General features: G+C 50.5%; 1 protein-coding gene across 1 annotated transcript in view; it reads right to left on the reverse strand.

Annotated features, from left to right (window-relative positions):
- LOC142245330 (multidrug resistance-associated protein 1-like) overlaps positions 1–15,545 on the reverse strand; it is a 261,385-nt gene that overhangs the window by 73,878 nt on the left and 171,962 nt on the right. The window contains exons 25-26 of the mRNA XM_075317960.1: positions 9,386–9,585; positions 6,938–7,064 (exon numbers count right to left, since the gene is read on the reverse strand). Coding sequence (XP_075174075.1) covers positions 6,938–7,064; positions 9,386–9,585 — 327 coding nt within the window. The remainder of the gene's footprint in view (positions 1–6,937; positions 7,065–9,385; positions 9,586–15,545) is intronic.

Raw genomic sequence — 15,545 nt, forward strand, 5'->3', positions numbered from 1 at the left:
ATAGAGACAAAAAAGATAAAAATCAAAAACGCCAAAGAAGGGAATTTTGTTTACTTACCGTAAATTCCTTTTCTTCTAGCTCCAATTGGGAGACCCAGACAATTGGGTGTATAGCTACTGCCTCCGGAGGCCGCACAAAGTACTACACTTAAAAGTGTAAGGCCCCTCCCCTTCTGGCTATACACCCTCCCGTAGGAGTACGGATTCCTCAGTTTTAGTACCAAAGCAAGAAGGAGGAAAGCCAATAACAGTTTCAAAAAACAAATTCCATCCGATAACAAGATCGGAGAACTTAAGAAACAACATGAACAACATGTGCACCCGAAAAACGAAACCCTAAGAACAATAGGGCGGGTGCTGGGTCTCCCAATTGGAGCTAGAAGAAAAGGAATTTACGGTAAGTAAACAAAATTCCCTTCTTCTTTTTCGCTCCTAATTGGGAGACCCAGACAATTGGGACGTCCAAAAGCAGTCCCTGGGTGGGTAAAAAGATACCTCGTGATCGGGCTGTCAGGCAGCCCTTTCCTACAGGTGGGCCACCGCCGCCTGAAGGACCTGTCTACCTAGGCTGGCATCTGCCGAAGCGTAGGTATGCACTTGATAGTGTTTGGTAAACGTGTGCAGACTCGACCAGGTAGCCGCCTGGCACACCTGCTGAGCCGTAGCCTGATGCCGCAATGCCCAGGACGCACCCACGGCTCTGGTAGAATGGGCCTTCAGTCCAGATGGAATCGGAAGCCCAGCAGAACGGTATGTGTGAAGAATTGGTTCCTTGATCCACCGCGCCAGGGTGGATTTGGAAGCTTGCGAACCCTTATGCTGACCAGCGACTAGGACAAAGAGCGCATCAGAACGGCGCATAGGCGCCGTGCGAGAAATGTAAATCCTGAGTGCTCTCACCAGGTCCAACAGATGTAAACCTTTTTCAAATTGGTGAACTGGATGCGGACACAAAGATGGCAAAGTGATATCCTGATTGAGATGAAAGGAAGAAACCACCTTGGGAGAAAACTCTGGAATTGGACGCAGTACTACCTTGTCTTGGTGAAACACCAGGAAGGGAGATTTGCAAGATAACGCCGCTAGCTCGGACACTCTACGAAGAGACGTGACCGCCACAAGAAAAACCACTTTTTGTGAAAGCCGAGAAAGGGAAACCTCTTTCAAAGGCTCGAAAGGCGGCTTCTGGAGAGCAATGAGAACCTTGTTTAGATCCCAGGGTTCCAATGGCCGTCTGTAAGGAGGAACGATATGACAAACTCCTTGGAGAAACGTGCGTACTTTAGAAAGCCGTGCCAAGCGCTTCTGAAAGAATACGGATAGCGCGGAGACTTGACCCTTAAGAGAGCTAAGCGACAAACCTTTTTCCAACCCAGACTGCAGGAAGGAAAGAAAAATTGGCAATGCAAATGGCCAGGGAGAAACCCTCTGAGCCGAGCACCAAGCTAAGAATATCTTCCACGTCCTGTGATAGATCTTAGCTGAGGATGGTTTTCTAGCCTGTCTCATTGTGGCAACTACTTCATGAGATAAACCTGAGGCCGCTAGGATCCAGGACTCAATGGCCACACAGTCAGGTTCAGGGCCGCAGAATTCAGATGGAAAAACGGCCCTTGAGACAGCAAATCTGGACGGTCTGGTAGTGCCCATGGTTGGCCTACCGTGAGATGCCACAGATCCGGGTACCACGACCTTCTTGGCCAGTCTGGAGCGACGAGAATGGCTCGATGGCAGTCGGACCTGATTTTCCGGAGAACTCTGGGCAACAATGCTAGAGGTGGGAACACATAGGGTAGTCGGAATTGCGACCAATCCTGAACCAAGGCGTCTGCCGCCAGCGCTCGGTGATCGTGAGACCGTGCCATGAAAACTGGGACCTTGTTGTTGTGCCGTGACGCCATCAGATCGACGTCCGGCGTCCCCCAGCGGCAGCAGATCTGCTGAAACACGTCCGGGTGAAGGGACCATTCCCCTGCGTCCATGCCCTGGCGACTGAGAAAGTCTGCTTCCCAGTTTTCCACGCCTGGGATGTGAACTGCGGATATGGTGGACGCTTTGCTTTCCACCCACGTCAAAATCCGCCGGACTTCTTGAAAGGCTTGGCGACTGCGTGTTCCCCCTTGGTGGTTGATGTACGCCACCGCCGTGGAATTGTCCGACTGAATCCGAATCTGCTTGCCTTCCAGCCATTGTTGGAAGGCTCGCAGAGCAAGATAGACTGCTCTGATTTCCAGAACATTGATCTGCAGGGTGGACTCTTCCTGAGTCCACGTCCCCTGAGCCCTGTGGTGGAGAAACACCGCTCCCCACCCTGATAGGCTCGCATCCGTCGTGACCACTGCCCAGGATGGGGGTAGGAACGACTTTCCCTGTGACAATGAGGTGGGGAGAAGCCACCAACGCAGAGAGTCCTTGGCAGTCTGAGAGAGGGAGACAGTCCTGTCGAGGGACGTCGACTTCCCATCCCATTGGCGTAGAATGTCCCATTGTAGAGGGCGCAGATGAAACTGCGCGAACGGGACCGCCTCCATTGCTGCTACCATCTTTCCTAGGAAATGCATGAGGCGCCTCAGTGAGTGTGACTGGCTCTGAAGGAGAGATTGCACTCCTGTCCGCAGCGAACACTGCTTGTCCAGTGGAAGCTTCACTATCGCTGAGAGAGTATGAAACTCCATGCCAAGATAAGTCAGTGATTGGGTCGGGGTTAGATGAGACTTTGGAAAGTTGATAATCCACCCGAAACTCTGGAGAGTGTCTAGTGCCACTTTCAGACTGTGTTGGCATGCCTCTTGAGAGGGTGCCTTTATAAGCAGGTCGTCTAGATACGGGATGACCGAGTGACCTTGCGAGTGCAGGACAGCTACTACTGCTGCCATGACCTTGGTGAAGACCCGGGGGGCTGTTGCCAGACCGAAAGGTAACGCTACGAACTGCAGGTGTTCGTCGTGTATGACGAAGCGTAGGAAACGCTGATGCTCTGGCGCAATCGGCACGTGGAGATACGCATCTTTGATGTCTATTGATGCTAGAAAATCTCCTTGAGACATTGAGGCTATGACGGAGCGTAGGGATTCCATCCGGAACCTCCTGACTTTTACGTGTCTGTTGAGCAACTTTAGATCCAGGACGGGTCGATACGATCCGTCCTTTTTTGGGACCACAAACAGATTGGAGTAAAAACCGTGACCTTGTTCCTGAAGAGGGATGGAGGTCACCACTCCTTCCGCCTTTAGAGCGGCCACCGCCTGCAACAGAGCATCGGCTCGGTCTGGTGGTGGAGAAGTTCTGAAGAAACGAGTTGGCGGACGAGAACTGAACTCTATCCTGTACCCGTGAGACAGAATATCCCTCACCCAACGGTCTTTGACGCGTGACAGCCAAATGTCGCCAAAGTGGGAAAGCCTCCCACCGACCGAGGGTGTGGGAATCGGAGACTGCAAGTCATGAGGACGCCGTCTTGGCAACGGTTCCTCCGGCTGTCTTTTTTGGGCGTGACTGAGACCTCCAAGAATCTGAGCGTCTCTGATCTTTTTGAGTCTTTTTTGACGAGGAAAATTGGGACCTGCCCGGTCCTCGAAAGGACCGATAACCAGACTGACCCCTCCTCTGTTGGGGTTTGTTTTGTCTGTGTTGCGGTAAGGATGAGTCCTTACCCTTGGAGTGTTTGATGATTTCATCCAAACGCTCTCCAAACAATCGGTCACGAGAAAAAGGCAAATTGGTTAAGCACTTCTTGGAATGAGAATCTGCCTTCCAATGTCTCAACCACAGGGCCCTACGCAAAACAACGGAGTTGGCTGACGCCACTGCCGTACGGCTTGTAGCGTCAAGAACAGCATTAATCGCGTACGACGCGAATGCCGCCATTTGCGAGGTCAATGGTGCTACCTGCGGGGCAAATGCACGTGTGACTGAGTCGACTTGCACAAGCCCGGCTGAGATAGCTTGGAGTGCCCATACGGCAGCAAAAGATGGCGCTAACGACGCTCCAATAGCTTCATAGATGGATTTCAGCCAGAGCTCCATCTGCCTGTCAGTGGCATCTTTAAGTGCCGCTCCATCTTCAACTGCAACCAAGGATCTAGCTGCAAGCCTGGAAATTGGAGGATCCACTTTTGGACACTGGGTCCAACCCTTGACCACCTCAGGGGGAAAAGGATAGCGTGTATCTTTAAGCCGTTTAGAAAAACGCCTTTCCGGATAAGCGTGGGGTTTCTGGATTGCGTCTCTAAAGTCAGCGTGGTCCAGAAAAGTGCTTAATGTACGCTTGGGATATCTGAAATGGATTCTCTCGTGCTGCGAAGCTGACTCCTCTACCAGAGGAGCTGGTGGAGAAATATTTAACATCTTATTGATGGATGCTATAAGATCATTAACTATGGCATCACCATCTGGTGTATCTAGATTGAGAGCGGTCCCAGGATCAGAATCCTGATCAGTTACGTCCGCCTCATCACCCATAGATTCATCTCGCTGGGATCCTGACCATTGAGATGAATGTGAAGGCCTCTCATAGCGAGCCCGCTTAGGTTGCCTGGGACCATCGTCCGAGTCAGAGTCTTCACCCTGAGGTGTATGTGCCCGTCCCGGAGCTTGGAAGTAATTCAGCTGAGGGGGACCAGGGGGCAATGATTGCACAGTGTCCGTGGCCTGAAGTACAGGCCTAGCCCGCAATGTGTCAAGAATTTGTGACATAGTGAGAGACATTCTGTCAGCAAAAGCTGTAAACTCAGTTCCTGTCACTTGGACAGCATTCACAGGTGGTACCCCCTGGGTCACGTCCAGCGGAGGTCCCGGCTGTGCAAGTGCCACAGGGGCCGAGCACTGCACACAATGGGGGTCATTGGAGCCTGCCGGTAGAAAAGTCCCACATGCGGTACAGGAAGCATATAATGTCTGACCCTTGCGTTTTGTGGACGACATGCTGTTGGCTCTCTGCAATGTGAGAGAGTCTATAGCCAAAAGGCGACCAGCGCTATGCAGTACAAAGTATTTGCAGGAACAAAATACTAAGATTACTACTGGCACAAGAGGGGGTGAGCCCGGAGGGCTGCTTACCGCCCGCTGAATAGCGGGTAAGAGGCGCAGAATTCCTTGTCTGGGTCTCCCCGGCTCCCCTCTGCAGCTCAGCGTGTCAGCAGGAATGGCTGCCGGCGTCTGTGGAGAGGGGCGGCCCGTGGGAGTTCCCAAACAAAAGTGCGGGAAACAGTGTCCCCTCTGTGCCTATTGTGAGGGCTGGAGTATGTAAAAACGACTCCAGCCCTCAGCGCTGATGCACTGACCAGCGTCCCGCCCCTCTCCTGACTTGCAGGTCTGGGGGCGGGAACGAACGGAACCAGGCCGCAAAAGCCGGGGACTCGAGTTATCAGCGCGGCCGCCGTAAAAGCGCGGCCCGCGCTGAAGTCCCCGGCGCACCACAAGTGCCAGCCGCGCCGCAGTCCCAGCGGCCGGCGCGACCGTTCCCCAAAAGTGTGCCCGCTTCAGCGAAGCTGAAATGAGGCCATGGCACAAGCGCCGCAGCGCTGATGTCCCCGGCGCACTACAACACCCAGCATGCTGCGGTGTGAGCGCGAAATGCACGGGGACACAGAGTACCTTGAGGAAGCAGGGCCATGTCCCTGATGTACTCCGCTCCAATCCAGCATCTTCTCCAGGGGCTGTAGATGGAGCACGGTCTCAGTGCCTGGAGACCAGTAAATCCCACTTCACCCAGAGCCCTGTAAAAAGGGATGGGGAAGGAATCAGCATGTGGGCTCCAGCCTCCGTACCCGCAATGGGTACCTCAACCTTACAAACACCTCCGACATACAGTGGGGTGAGAAGGGAGCATGCTGGGAGCCCTGTATGGGCCCTCTTTTCTTCCATCCGACATAGTCAGCAGCTGCTGCTGACTAAAAACAATGGAGCTATGCGTGCGTGTGTGACCTCCTTCGCACAAAGCTAAAACTGAGGAATCCGTACTCCTACGGGAGGGTGTATAGCCAGAAGGGGAGGGGCCTTACACTTTTAAGTGTAGTACTTTGTGCGGCCTCCGGAGGCAGTAGCTATACACCCAATTGTCTGGGTCTCCCAATTAGGAGCGAAAAAGAAATTATGTTTTGGTTTTTTTTTTTGGTCGCCACAACATTGCAATAAAAAGGCGAACAGAAGAACAAAACATCATATCTACACCACAACGGTATCAGTAAATACATTAGCTCAGTGCGCAAAAAATAAGCAGTCACTGAGCAACAGATCCCGAAAAATGAGAATGTTACAGATTTTGGAAAATGGAGATAAAAGCAAGATTTTTAATTTTATTTTTTTCCCACCACTTAAATAAAAAAAAATAAACTATACAAATAAAAAATAAAACTATTCAAGTTTGGTATTTGTGTACTCATACTGACCCAGAGAATCATTCCCTGGTCAGTTTTATTGAACAAGGTAAAAAAAATGAAAAAAAAACACAAAAACAAACCAAACCAACCGTATTGTGGAATTGCACTATTTTTGCAATTTCACCGCAGTTGGAATTTTTCCCCCATTTTACTGTACATTATGTGGCAGGATAAATGGTGTCATTCAAAAGTACAACTTGGACCCCAAAAGACAAGCCCTTATATGACTATATTGATGGGGTGGGGGGTAATGGCTCCGGTAAAAAGAAAAGTTTTTAGAAGAAAAAAAAAAAAAGGAAAAACACAAAAATCGCCCGGGGTTGAAGATAAACAGGTTGACGCACTACTCCCAGGTAAAATTAAATAAATTATTCTCCTTCAAAAAGGGAGAGAAGGTTTTACTGACTAGGGTCATCTGTACGCTTTGTTACGGAATTCCTGTCTGTATTTCCAGAGCTTTAGTTCTTTTTCAGTAGATTTTCCAAATCTATTCAACATCGAACCGACTAATCCAATAAGACCTAACAGTGTGATGGAAGCGGTTATAATGGTGTTACCTGTAAAGCATAAGATATGGAGAGTCCGACCAATCCAGGGCTGAGCGTAAACCTCGATATCACAGCAAACAGGGAGGCGAAGAGGACGATACAGTTTCCAACAAATTCCAGCCTTATGGCCAACCACCTGAGAACAGAGGAGAGCAGAAATAACCCAGCGGAATATACAACATATAGGACCATTAGGTGTAGAAAGCATAAATTAATGTGCCGTATAAGAGAATTCTGCAGGGGTCCTGCAATTAGGAGTCATATTTATAAATCAAAGAAGGAAAAGCTTAGGGTTGGCTACCTTTGGGGGCGTTTTTTTATTTACTTAAATGCATGTACTTGGATCTAAAAATCCTTTTTGCATCTTTTAGCCTCTGTGTTGAACCATCTAATGCTAGCTGCAGAATGAATTAACTGAGAATCTGTCAGTGAGCTTTCTCTAGTGGTTTGATGGGAGAGTTTGTAACTTATCGGTCTTTCTGAACTGCTCATCTAATTTAGGATCACAGACCAGCAGAATGTGCAGGGAAACAAAGAGCTAGGAATAAAAAGAAAATGCAACACTTATCAGAGACTGTTCTTTTATTCTCAAAATTCTCAATTCATGGGTAAAATCTGTTTTCAGTGAAGACTTTCACATTACTGAGATAGGAGAGAACCTGTCACATGTAAAAATGCTATTAACCTGCACATATGGAGTTAATCTGCAGGATAATAGCATTCAGAACCTGCATTTTAAACCCTGCTGCTGGGAGGAAATAAACTTTAGTCCTCCCGGCAGTGTTCCAAGTTCAGTCATGGAGGCAGCTCAGGTTCAGTCACCGCTCTGTGTAAGGAGAGCAGTGGCTGTAACCATACCCCCCACACTGACTGACAGCTCGTTCTACTACAGAGTAGCTGTCAGTCACTGCGGGGGGTGCGGTTACAGCCTTGTCTCTCTATATACAGAGTGGTGACTGAATCTGCAGAGGTACCACCTCCATGAGTGAAGCCAGAACACTGCCAGGAGAATGAAAAATTATTTCCTCCTCTTAGTGGGGATTAAATAGAACCGGTCACCAGATTTTGGGCCTATCAGATGCGGCCACCACCAGTGGGCTCTTATATAAAGCATTCCAACATGCTGTATATAAGAGCCCAGGCCGCTGTGTAGAACGTAAAAATCCCTTTATAATACTCACCTAAGGGGCGGTGCAGATTGGTCAGATGGGTGTCTCCTAAATAGAATTCATTGTCTTTCCTCCTCCTCACTCATCTCCTCCAACAAGCCTTTCCATCAAACTTGATGGTTGTTCACTCCCCCCAGTCTCACAAGTTCGTTGCTTTGGAGTAACCCTCGACTCTGCTGTATCCTTGAAGCCACACATACAAGCCCTCTTCACCTCATGCAGACTACAACTCAAAAATATTTCCCGGATCCATGCTTTCCTTAACCAAGAATCAGCAAAAACATTAGTGCATGCCCTCATCATCTCCCACCTTGACTACTGCAACCTCCTGCTCTCTGGTCTCCCTTCCAACACTCTTGCACCCCTCCAATCTATCCTAAACTCTGCGGCCCGCTTAATCCACCTCTCCCCCCCCGCTATTCCCCAGCCTCGCCACTCTGCCAATCCCTTCACTGGCTTCCCACCGCCCTACGACTCCAGTTCAAAACATTAATCATGACATACAAAGCCATCCACAACCTGTCTCCTCTTTACATCTGTGACCTAGTCTCCCGGTACCTACCCGCATGCAACCTCAGATCCTCACAAGATCTCCTTCTCTACTCCCCTCTCATCTCCTCTTCCCACAATCGCGTACAAGATTTCTCTCGTGCCTCCCCCATACTCTGGAACGCTCTACCTCAGCATATCAGACTCTCCCCTACCGTGGAAAGCTTCAAGAGGAACCTCAAGACCCATCTCTTCCAACCAGCCTACAACCTACAATAACCCTCAGTCCAGTAGACCACTGCGCAAGCAGCTCTGTCCTCACCTATTGTACCATCACCCATTCCCTGTAGACTAGAGCCCTCGCGGGCAGGGTCCTCTCTCCTCCTGTACCAGTCTGTTCTGTACTGTTAATGATTGTTGTACGTATACCCTCTTTCACTGTAAAGCACCATGGAATAAATGGCGCTATAATAATAAATAATAATTCTCCGGTACCGGTGCCTTGTCTTTCAGCCATCTTTGTCCACCTTCTTCTGAAGCCTGGGTACATGACGTGTCCTACATCATCCACTCTCACCGACATTGAGGTCCTGCACAGGCGCACTTTGATCTGCCCTGAGCAGGGCAGATCAAAGTATTGTAGTGCGCCTGCGCAGCACCTCAACTTTACAAGGAGAAGTAGCAATGATCGAGTCTTACACTCTCCTACCAATTTCAAAACACTGACTGTTCAATGTAGAATTTTATGTATTTATTTTACAAAAAGGAGCAATGTAAAAGCCCATCTCCTGTGACATACCTGTTGGAGACGATGCTGGGGAAATATGCCCTCTGATTCTCGTCCACTCTAAAGTCGCTAATCTGGATGAACTGTTTCTGCTCTCCAAATGCCCGGATGACACTGGCGCCTAATAGGGTCTCATTGAAATGGGAATAAACCGGAGATCGGCTGACGGACTCTAACCTCTTCAGCTGTCGTGACGTTGCTACATAAAACCTCTATAAAAAAAATAAAAAGTGGAGGACAAAAAAAAAAAAAAATATTAGAAGAAATAGCTATATCAAAAATATTACTAATTTTTCTTTTGGAAAACTGACTACATGTTCTTACGTGAATTTTTTTTATATACATCTCATGAAGAGCAGTTTTAACCACTCAGGTAAAACCAGTGTGATACTTTGGTATATTCCCAGGATAAAGACTGGATTTGACCATGCTTGGTTAATTGGGTTGTGCACAGTTGGACACACCTTATGATCATTAGAAGAAAAGAAGGGAATTTTGTTTACTTACCGTAAATTCCTTTTCTTCTAGCTCCAATTGGGAGACCCAGACAATTGGGTGTATAGCTACTGCCTCTGGAGGCCGCACAAAGAACTACACTTAAAAGTGTAAGGCCCCTCCCCTTCTGGCTATACACCCTCCCGTAGGAGTACGGATTCCTCAGTTTTAGTACCAAAGCAAGAAGGAGGAAAGCCAATAACAGTTTCAAAAACAAATTCAATCCGATAACAAGATCGGAGAACTTAAGAAACAACATGAACAACATGTGCACCCGAAAAACGAAACCCTAAGAACAAATAGGGCGGGTGCTGGGTCTCCCAATTGGAGCTAGAAGAAAAGGAATTTACGGTAAGTAAACAAAATTCCCTTCTTCTTTTTCGCTCCTAATTGGGAGACCCAGACAGTGGGACGTCCAAAAGCAGTCCCTGGGTGGGTAAAAAGATACCACATGAACGGGCTGTCAGACAGCCTCTTCCTACAGGTGGGCCACCGCCGCCTGAAGGACCTGTCTACCTAGGCTGGCATCTGCCGAAGCGTAGGTATGCACTTGATAGTGTTTGGTAAACGTGTGCAGACTCGACCAGGTAGCCGCCTGGCACACTTGCTGAGCCGTAGCCTGATGCCGCAATGCCCAGGACGCACCCACGGCTCTGGTAGAATGGGCCTTCAGTCCAGATGGAATCGGAAGCCCAGCAGAACGGTATGTGTGAAGAATTGGTTCCTTGATCCACCGCGCCAGGGTGGATTTGGAAGCTTGCGATCCCTTATGCTGACCAGCGACTAGGACAAAGAGCGCATCAGAACGGCGTAGAGACGCCGTGCGAGAAATGTAAATCCTGAGTGCTCTCACCAGGTCCAACAGATGTAAACCCTTTTCAAATTGGTGAACTGGATGCGGACACAAAGATGGCAAAGTGATATCCTGATTGAGATGAAAGGAAGAAACCACCTTGGGAGAAAACTCTGGAATTGGACGCAGTACTACCTTGTCTTGGTGAAACACCAGGAAGGGAGATTTGCAAGATAACGCCGCTAGCTCGGACACTCTTCGAAGAGACGTGACCGCCACAAGAAAAACTACCTTTTGTGAAAGCCGAGAAAGGGAAACCTCTTTCAAAGGCTCGAAAGGCGGCTTCTGGAGAGCAATGAGAACCTTGTTCAGATCCCAGGGTTCCAATGGCCGTCTGTAAGGAGGAACGATATGACAAACTCCTTGGAGAAACGTGCGTACTTTAGAAAGCCGTGCCAAGCGCTTCTGAAAGAATACGGATAGCGCGGAGACTTGACCCTTAAGAGAGCTAAGCGACAAACCTTTTTCCAACCCAGACTGCAGGAAGGAAAGAAAAATTGGCAATGCAAATGGCCAGGGAGAAAACCCTTGAGCCAAGCACCACGCTAAGAACATCTTCCACGTCCTGTGATAGATCTTAGCTGAGGATGGTTTTCTAGCCTGTCTCATTGTGGCAACAACTTCATGAGATAAACCTGAGGCCGCTAGGATCCAGGACTCAATGGCCACACAGTCAGGTTCAGGGCCGCAGAATTCAGATGGAAAAACGGCCCTTGAGACAGCAAATCTGGACGGTCTGGTAGTGTCCACGGTTGGCCTACCGTGAGATGCCACAGATCCGGGTACCACGACCTTCTTGGCCAATCTGGAGCGACGAGTATGGCTCGATGGCAGTGAAGGGACCATTCTCCTGCGTCCATGCCCTGGCGACTGAGAAAGTCTGCTTCCCAGTTTTCCACGCCTGGGATGTGAACTGCGGATATGGTGGACGCTCTGCTTTCCACCCACGTCAAAATCCGCTGGACTTCTTGAAAAGCTTGGCGACTGCGTGTTCCCCCTTGGTGGTTGATGTACGCCACCGCCGTGGAATTGTCCGACTGAATCCGAATCTGCTTGCCTTCCAGCCATTGTTGGAAGGCTCGCAGGGCAAGATAGATTGCTCTGATTTCCAGAACATTGATCTGCAGGGTGGACTCTTCCTGAGTCCACGTCCCCTGAGCCCTGTGGTGGAGAAACACCGCTCCCCACCCTGATAGGCTCGCATCCGTCGTGACCACTGCCCAGGACGGGGGAAGGAACGACTTTCCCTGTGACAATGAGGTGGGGAGAAGCCACCAACGCAGAGAGTCCTTGGCAGTCTGAGAGAGGGAGACAGTCCTGTCGAGGGACGTCGATTTCCCATCCCATTGGCGTAGAATGTCCCATTGTAGAGGGCGCAGATGAAACTGCGCGAACGGGACTGCCTTCATTGCTGCTACCATCTTTCCTAGGAAATGCATGAGGCGCCTCAGTGAGTGCGACTGGCTCTGAAGGAGAGATTGCACTCCAGTCCGTAGCGAGCACTGCTTGTCCAGTGGAAGCTTCACTATCGCTGAGAGAGTATGAAACTCCATGCCAAGATAAGTCAGAGATTGGGTCGGGGTTAGATGAGACTTTGGAAAGTTGATAATCCACCCGAAACTCTGGAGAGTGTCTAGTGCCACCTTCAGACTGTGCTGGCATGCCTCTTGAGAGGGTGCCTTTATAAGCAGGTCGTCTAGATACGGGATGACCGAGTGACCCTGCGAGTGCAGAACAGCTACTACTGCTGCCATGACTTTGGTGAAGACCCGGGGGGCTGTTGCCAGACCGAAAGGTAACGCTACGAACTGCAGGTGTTCGTCGTGTATGACGAAGCGTAGGAAACGCTGATGCTCTGGTGCAATCGGCACGTGGAGATACGCATCTTTGATATCTATTGATGCCAGAAAATCTCCTTGAGACATTGAGGCTATGACGGAGCGTAGGGATTCCATCCGGAACCTCCTGACTTTTACGTGTCTGTTGAGCAACTTTAGATCCAGGACGGGTCGATACGATCCGTCCTTTTTTGGGACCACAAACAGATTGGAGTAAAAACCGTGACCTTGTTCCTGAAGAGGGACGGAGGTCACCACTCCTTCCGCCTTTAGAGCGGCCACCGCCTGCAACAGAGCATCGGCTCGGTCTGGTGGTGGAGAAGTTCTGAAGAAACGAGTTGGCGGACGAGAACTGAACTCTATCCTGTACCCGTGAGACAGAATATCCCTCACCCAACGGTCTTTGACGCGTGACAGCCAAATGTCGCCAAAGTGGGAAAGCCTCCCACCGACCGTGGGTGTGGGAATCGGAGACTGCAAGTCAGGAGGACGCCGTCTTGGCAATGGTTCCTCCGGCTGTCCTTTTTGGGCGTGACTGAGACCTCCAAGAATCTGAGCGTCTCTGGTCTTTTTGAGTCTTTTTTGACGAGGCGAATTGGGACCTGCCCGGTCCTCGAAAGGACCGATAACCAGACTGACCCTTCCTCTGTTGGGGTTTGTTTTGTCTGTGTTGCGGTAAGGATGAGTCCTTACCCTTGGAGTGTTTGATGATTTCATCCAAACGCTCTCCAAACAATCGGTCACGAGAAAAAGGCAAATTGGTTAAGCACTTCTTGGAATGAGAATCTGCTTTCCAATGTCTCAACCACAGGGCCCTACGCAAAACAACGGAGTTGGCTGACGCCACTGCCGTGCGGCTTGTAGCGTCAAGAACAGCATTAATCGCGTACGACGCAAATGCCGCCATTTGCGAGGTCAATGGTGCTACCTGCGGGGCAAATGCACGTGTGACTGAGTCGACTTGCGCAAGCCCGGCTGAGATAGCTTGGAGTGCCCATACGGCCGCAAAAGATGGCGCTAACGACGCTCCAATCGCTTCATAGATGGATTTCAGCCAGAGCTCCATCTGCCTGTCAGTGGCATCTTTAAGTGCCGCTCCATCCTCAACTGCAACCAAGGATCTAGCTGCAAGCCTGGAAATTGGAGGATCCACTTTTGGACACTGGGTCCAACCCTTGACCACCTCAGGGGGAAAAGGATAGCGTGTATCTTTAAGCCGTTTAGAAAAACGCCTTTCAGGATAAGCGTGGGGTTTCTGGATTGCGTCTCTAAAGTCAGCGTGGTCCAGAAAAGTGCTTAATGTACGCTTAGGGTATCTGAAATGGATTCTCTCGTGCTGCGAAGCTGACTCCTCTACAAGAGGAGCTGGTGGGGAAATATTTAACATCTTATTGATGTTAAATATAAGATCATTAACTATGGCGTCACCATCTGGTGTATCTAGATTGAGAGCGGTCCCAGGATCAGAATCCTGATCAGTTACGTCCGCCTCATCACCCATAGATTCATCTCGCTGGGATCCTGACCATTGAGATGAATGTGAAGGCCCGTCATAGCGAGCCCGCTTAGGCTGCCCGGGGCCATCGTCCGAGTCAGAGTCTTCACCCTGAGGTGTATGTGCCCGTCCCGGAGCTTGGAGGTAATTCAGCTGAGGGGGACCAGGGGGCAATGATTGCACAGTGTCCGTGGCCTGAAGTACAGGCTTAGCTCGCAATGTGTCAAGAATTTGTGACATAGTGAGAGACATTCTGTCAGCAAAAGCTGCAAACTCAGTTCCTGTCACCTGGACAGCATTCACAGGTGGTACACCCTGGGTCACGTCCAGCAGAGGTCCCGACTGTGCAAGCGCCGCAGGGGCCGAGCACTGCACACAATGGGGGTCTGTGGAGCCTGCCGGTAGAAAAGTCCCACATGCGGTGCAGGAAGCATATAATGTCTGTGCCTTGGCACCCTTGCGTTTTACGGACGACATGCTGCTGGCTCTCTGCAATGTGAGAGAGTCTATAGCCAAAGGGCGACCAGCGCTATGCAATACAAAGTATTTGTAGAAACGAAATACTAAGAATACTACTGGCACAAGAGGGGTGAGCCCTGAGGGCTGCTTACCGCCCGCTGAATAGCGGGTAAGAGGCGCAGAATTCCTTGTCTGGGTCTCCCCGGCTCCCCTCTGCCGCTCAGCGTGTCAGCAGGAATGGCTGCCGGCGTCTGTGGAGAGGGGCGGTCCGTGGGAGTTCCTAAACAAAAGTGCGGGAAACAGTGTCCCCTCTGTGCCTATTGTGAGGGCTGGAGTATGTAAAAACGACTCCAGCCCTCGGCGCTGATGCACTGACCAGCGTCCCGCCCCTCTCCTGACTGGCAGGTCTGGGGGCGGGAACGAACGGAAGCAGGCCGCAAAAGCCGGGGACTCGAGTTATCAGCGCGGCCGCCGTAAAAGCGCGGCCCGCGCTGAAGTCCCCGGCGCACCACAAGTGCCAGCCGCGCCGCAGTCCCAGCGGCCGGCGCGACCGATTCCCAGAAGTGTGCGTGCTTCAGCGAAGCTGAATGAGGCCATGGCACAAGCGCCGCAGCGCTGATGTCCCCGGCGCACTACAACACCCAGCATGCTGCGGTGTGAGCGCCAAATGCACGGGGACACAGAGTACCTTGAGGAAGCAGGGCCATGTCCCTGATGTACTCCGCTCCATCCAGCATCTTCTCCAGGGGCTGTAGATGGAGCACGGTCTCAGTGCCTGGAGACCAGTAAATCCCACTTCACCCAGAGCCCTGTAAAAAGGGATGGGGAAGGAATCAGCATGTGGGCTCCTGCCGCCGTACCCGCAATGGGTACCTCAACCTTACAAACACCTCCGACATACAGTGGGGTGAGAAGGGAGCATGCTGGGAGCCCTGTATGGGCCCTCTTTTCTTCCATCCGACATAGTCAGCAGCTGCTGCTGACTAAAAACAATGGAGCTATGCGTGCGTGTCTGACCTCCTTCGCACAAAG

The sequence above is a fragment of the Anomaloglossus baeobatrachus genome, chromosome 7, assembly GCF_048569485.1.
Source record: "Anomaloglossus baeobatrachus isolate aAnoBae1 chromosome 7, aAnoBae1.hap1, whole genome shotgun sequence".
Lineage (NCBI taxonomy): Eukaryota > Metazoa > Chordata > Amphibia > Anura > Aromobatidae > Anomaloglossus > Anomaloglossus baeobatrachus.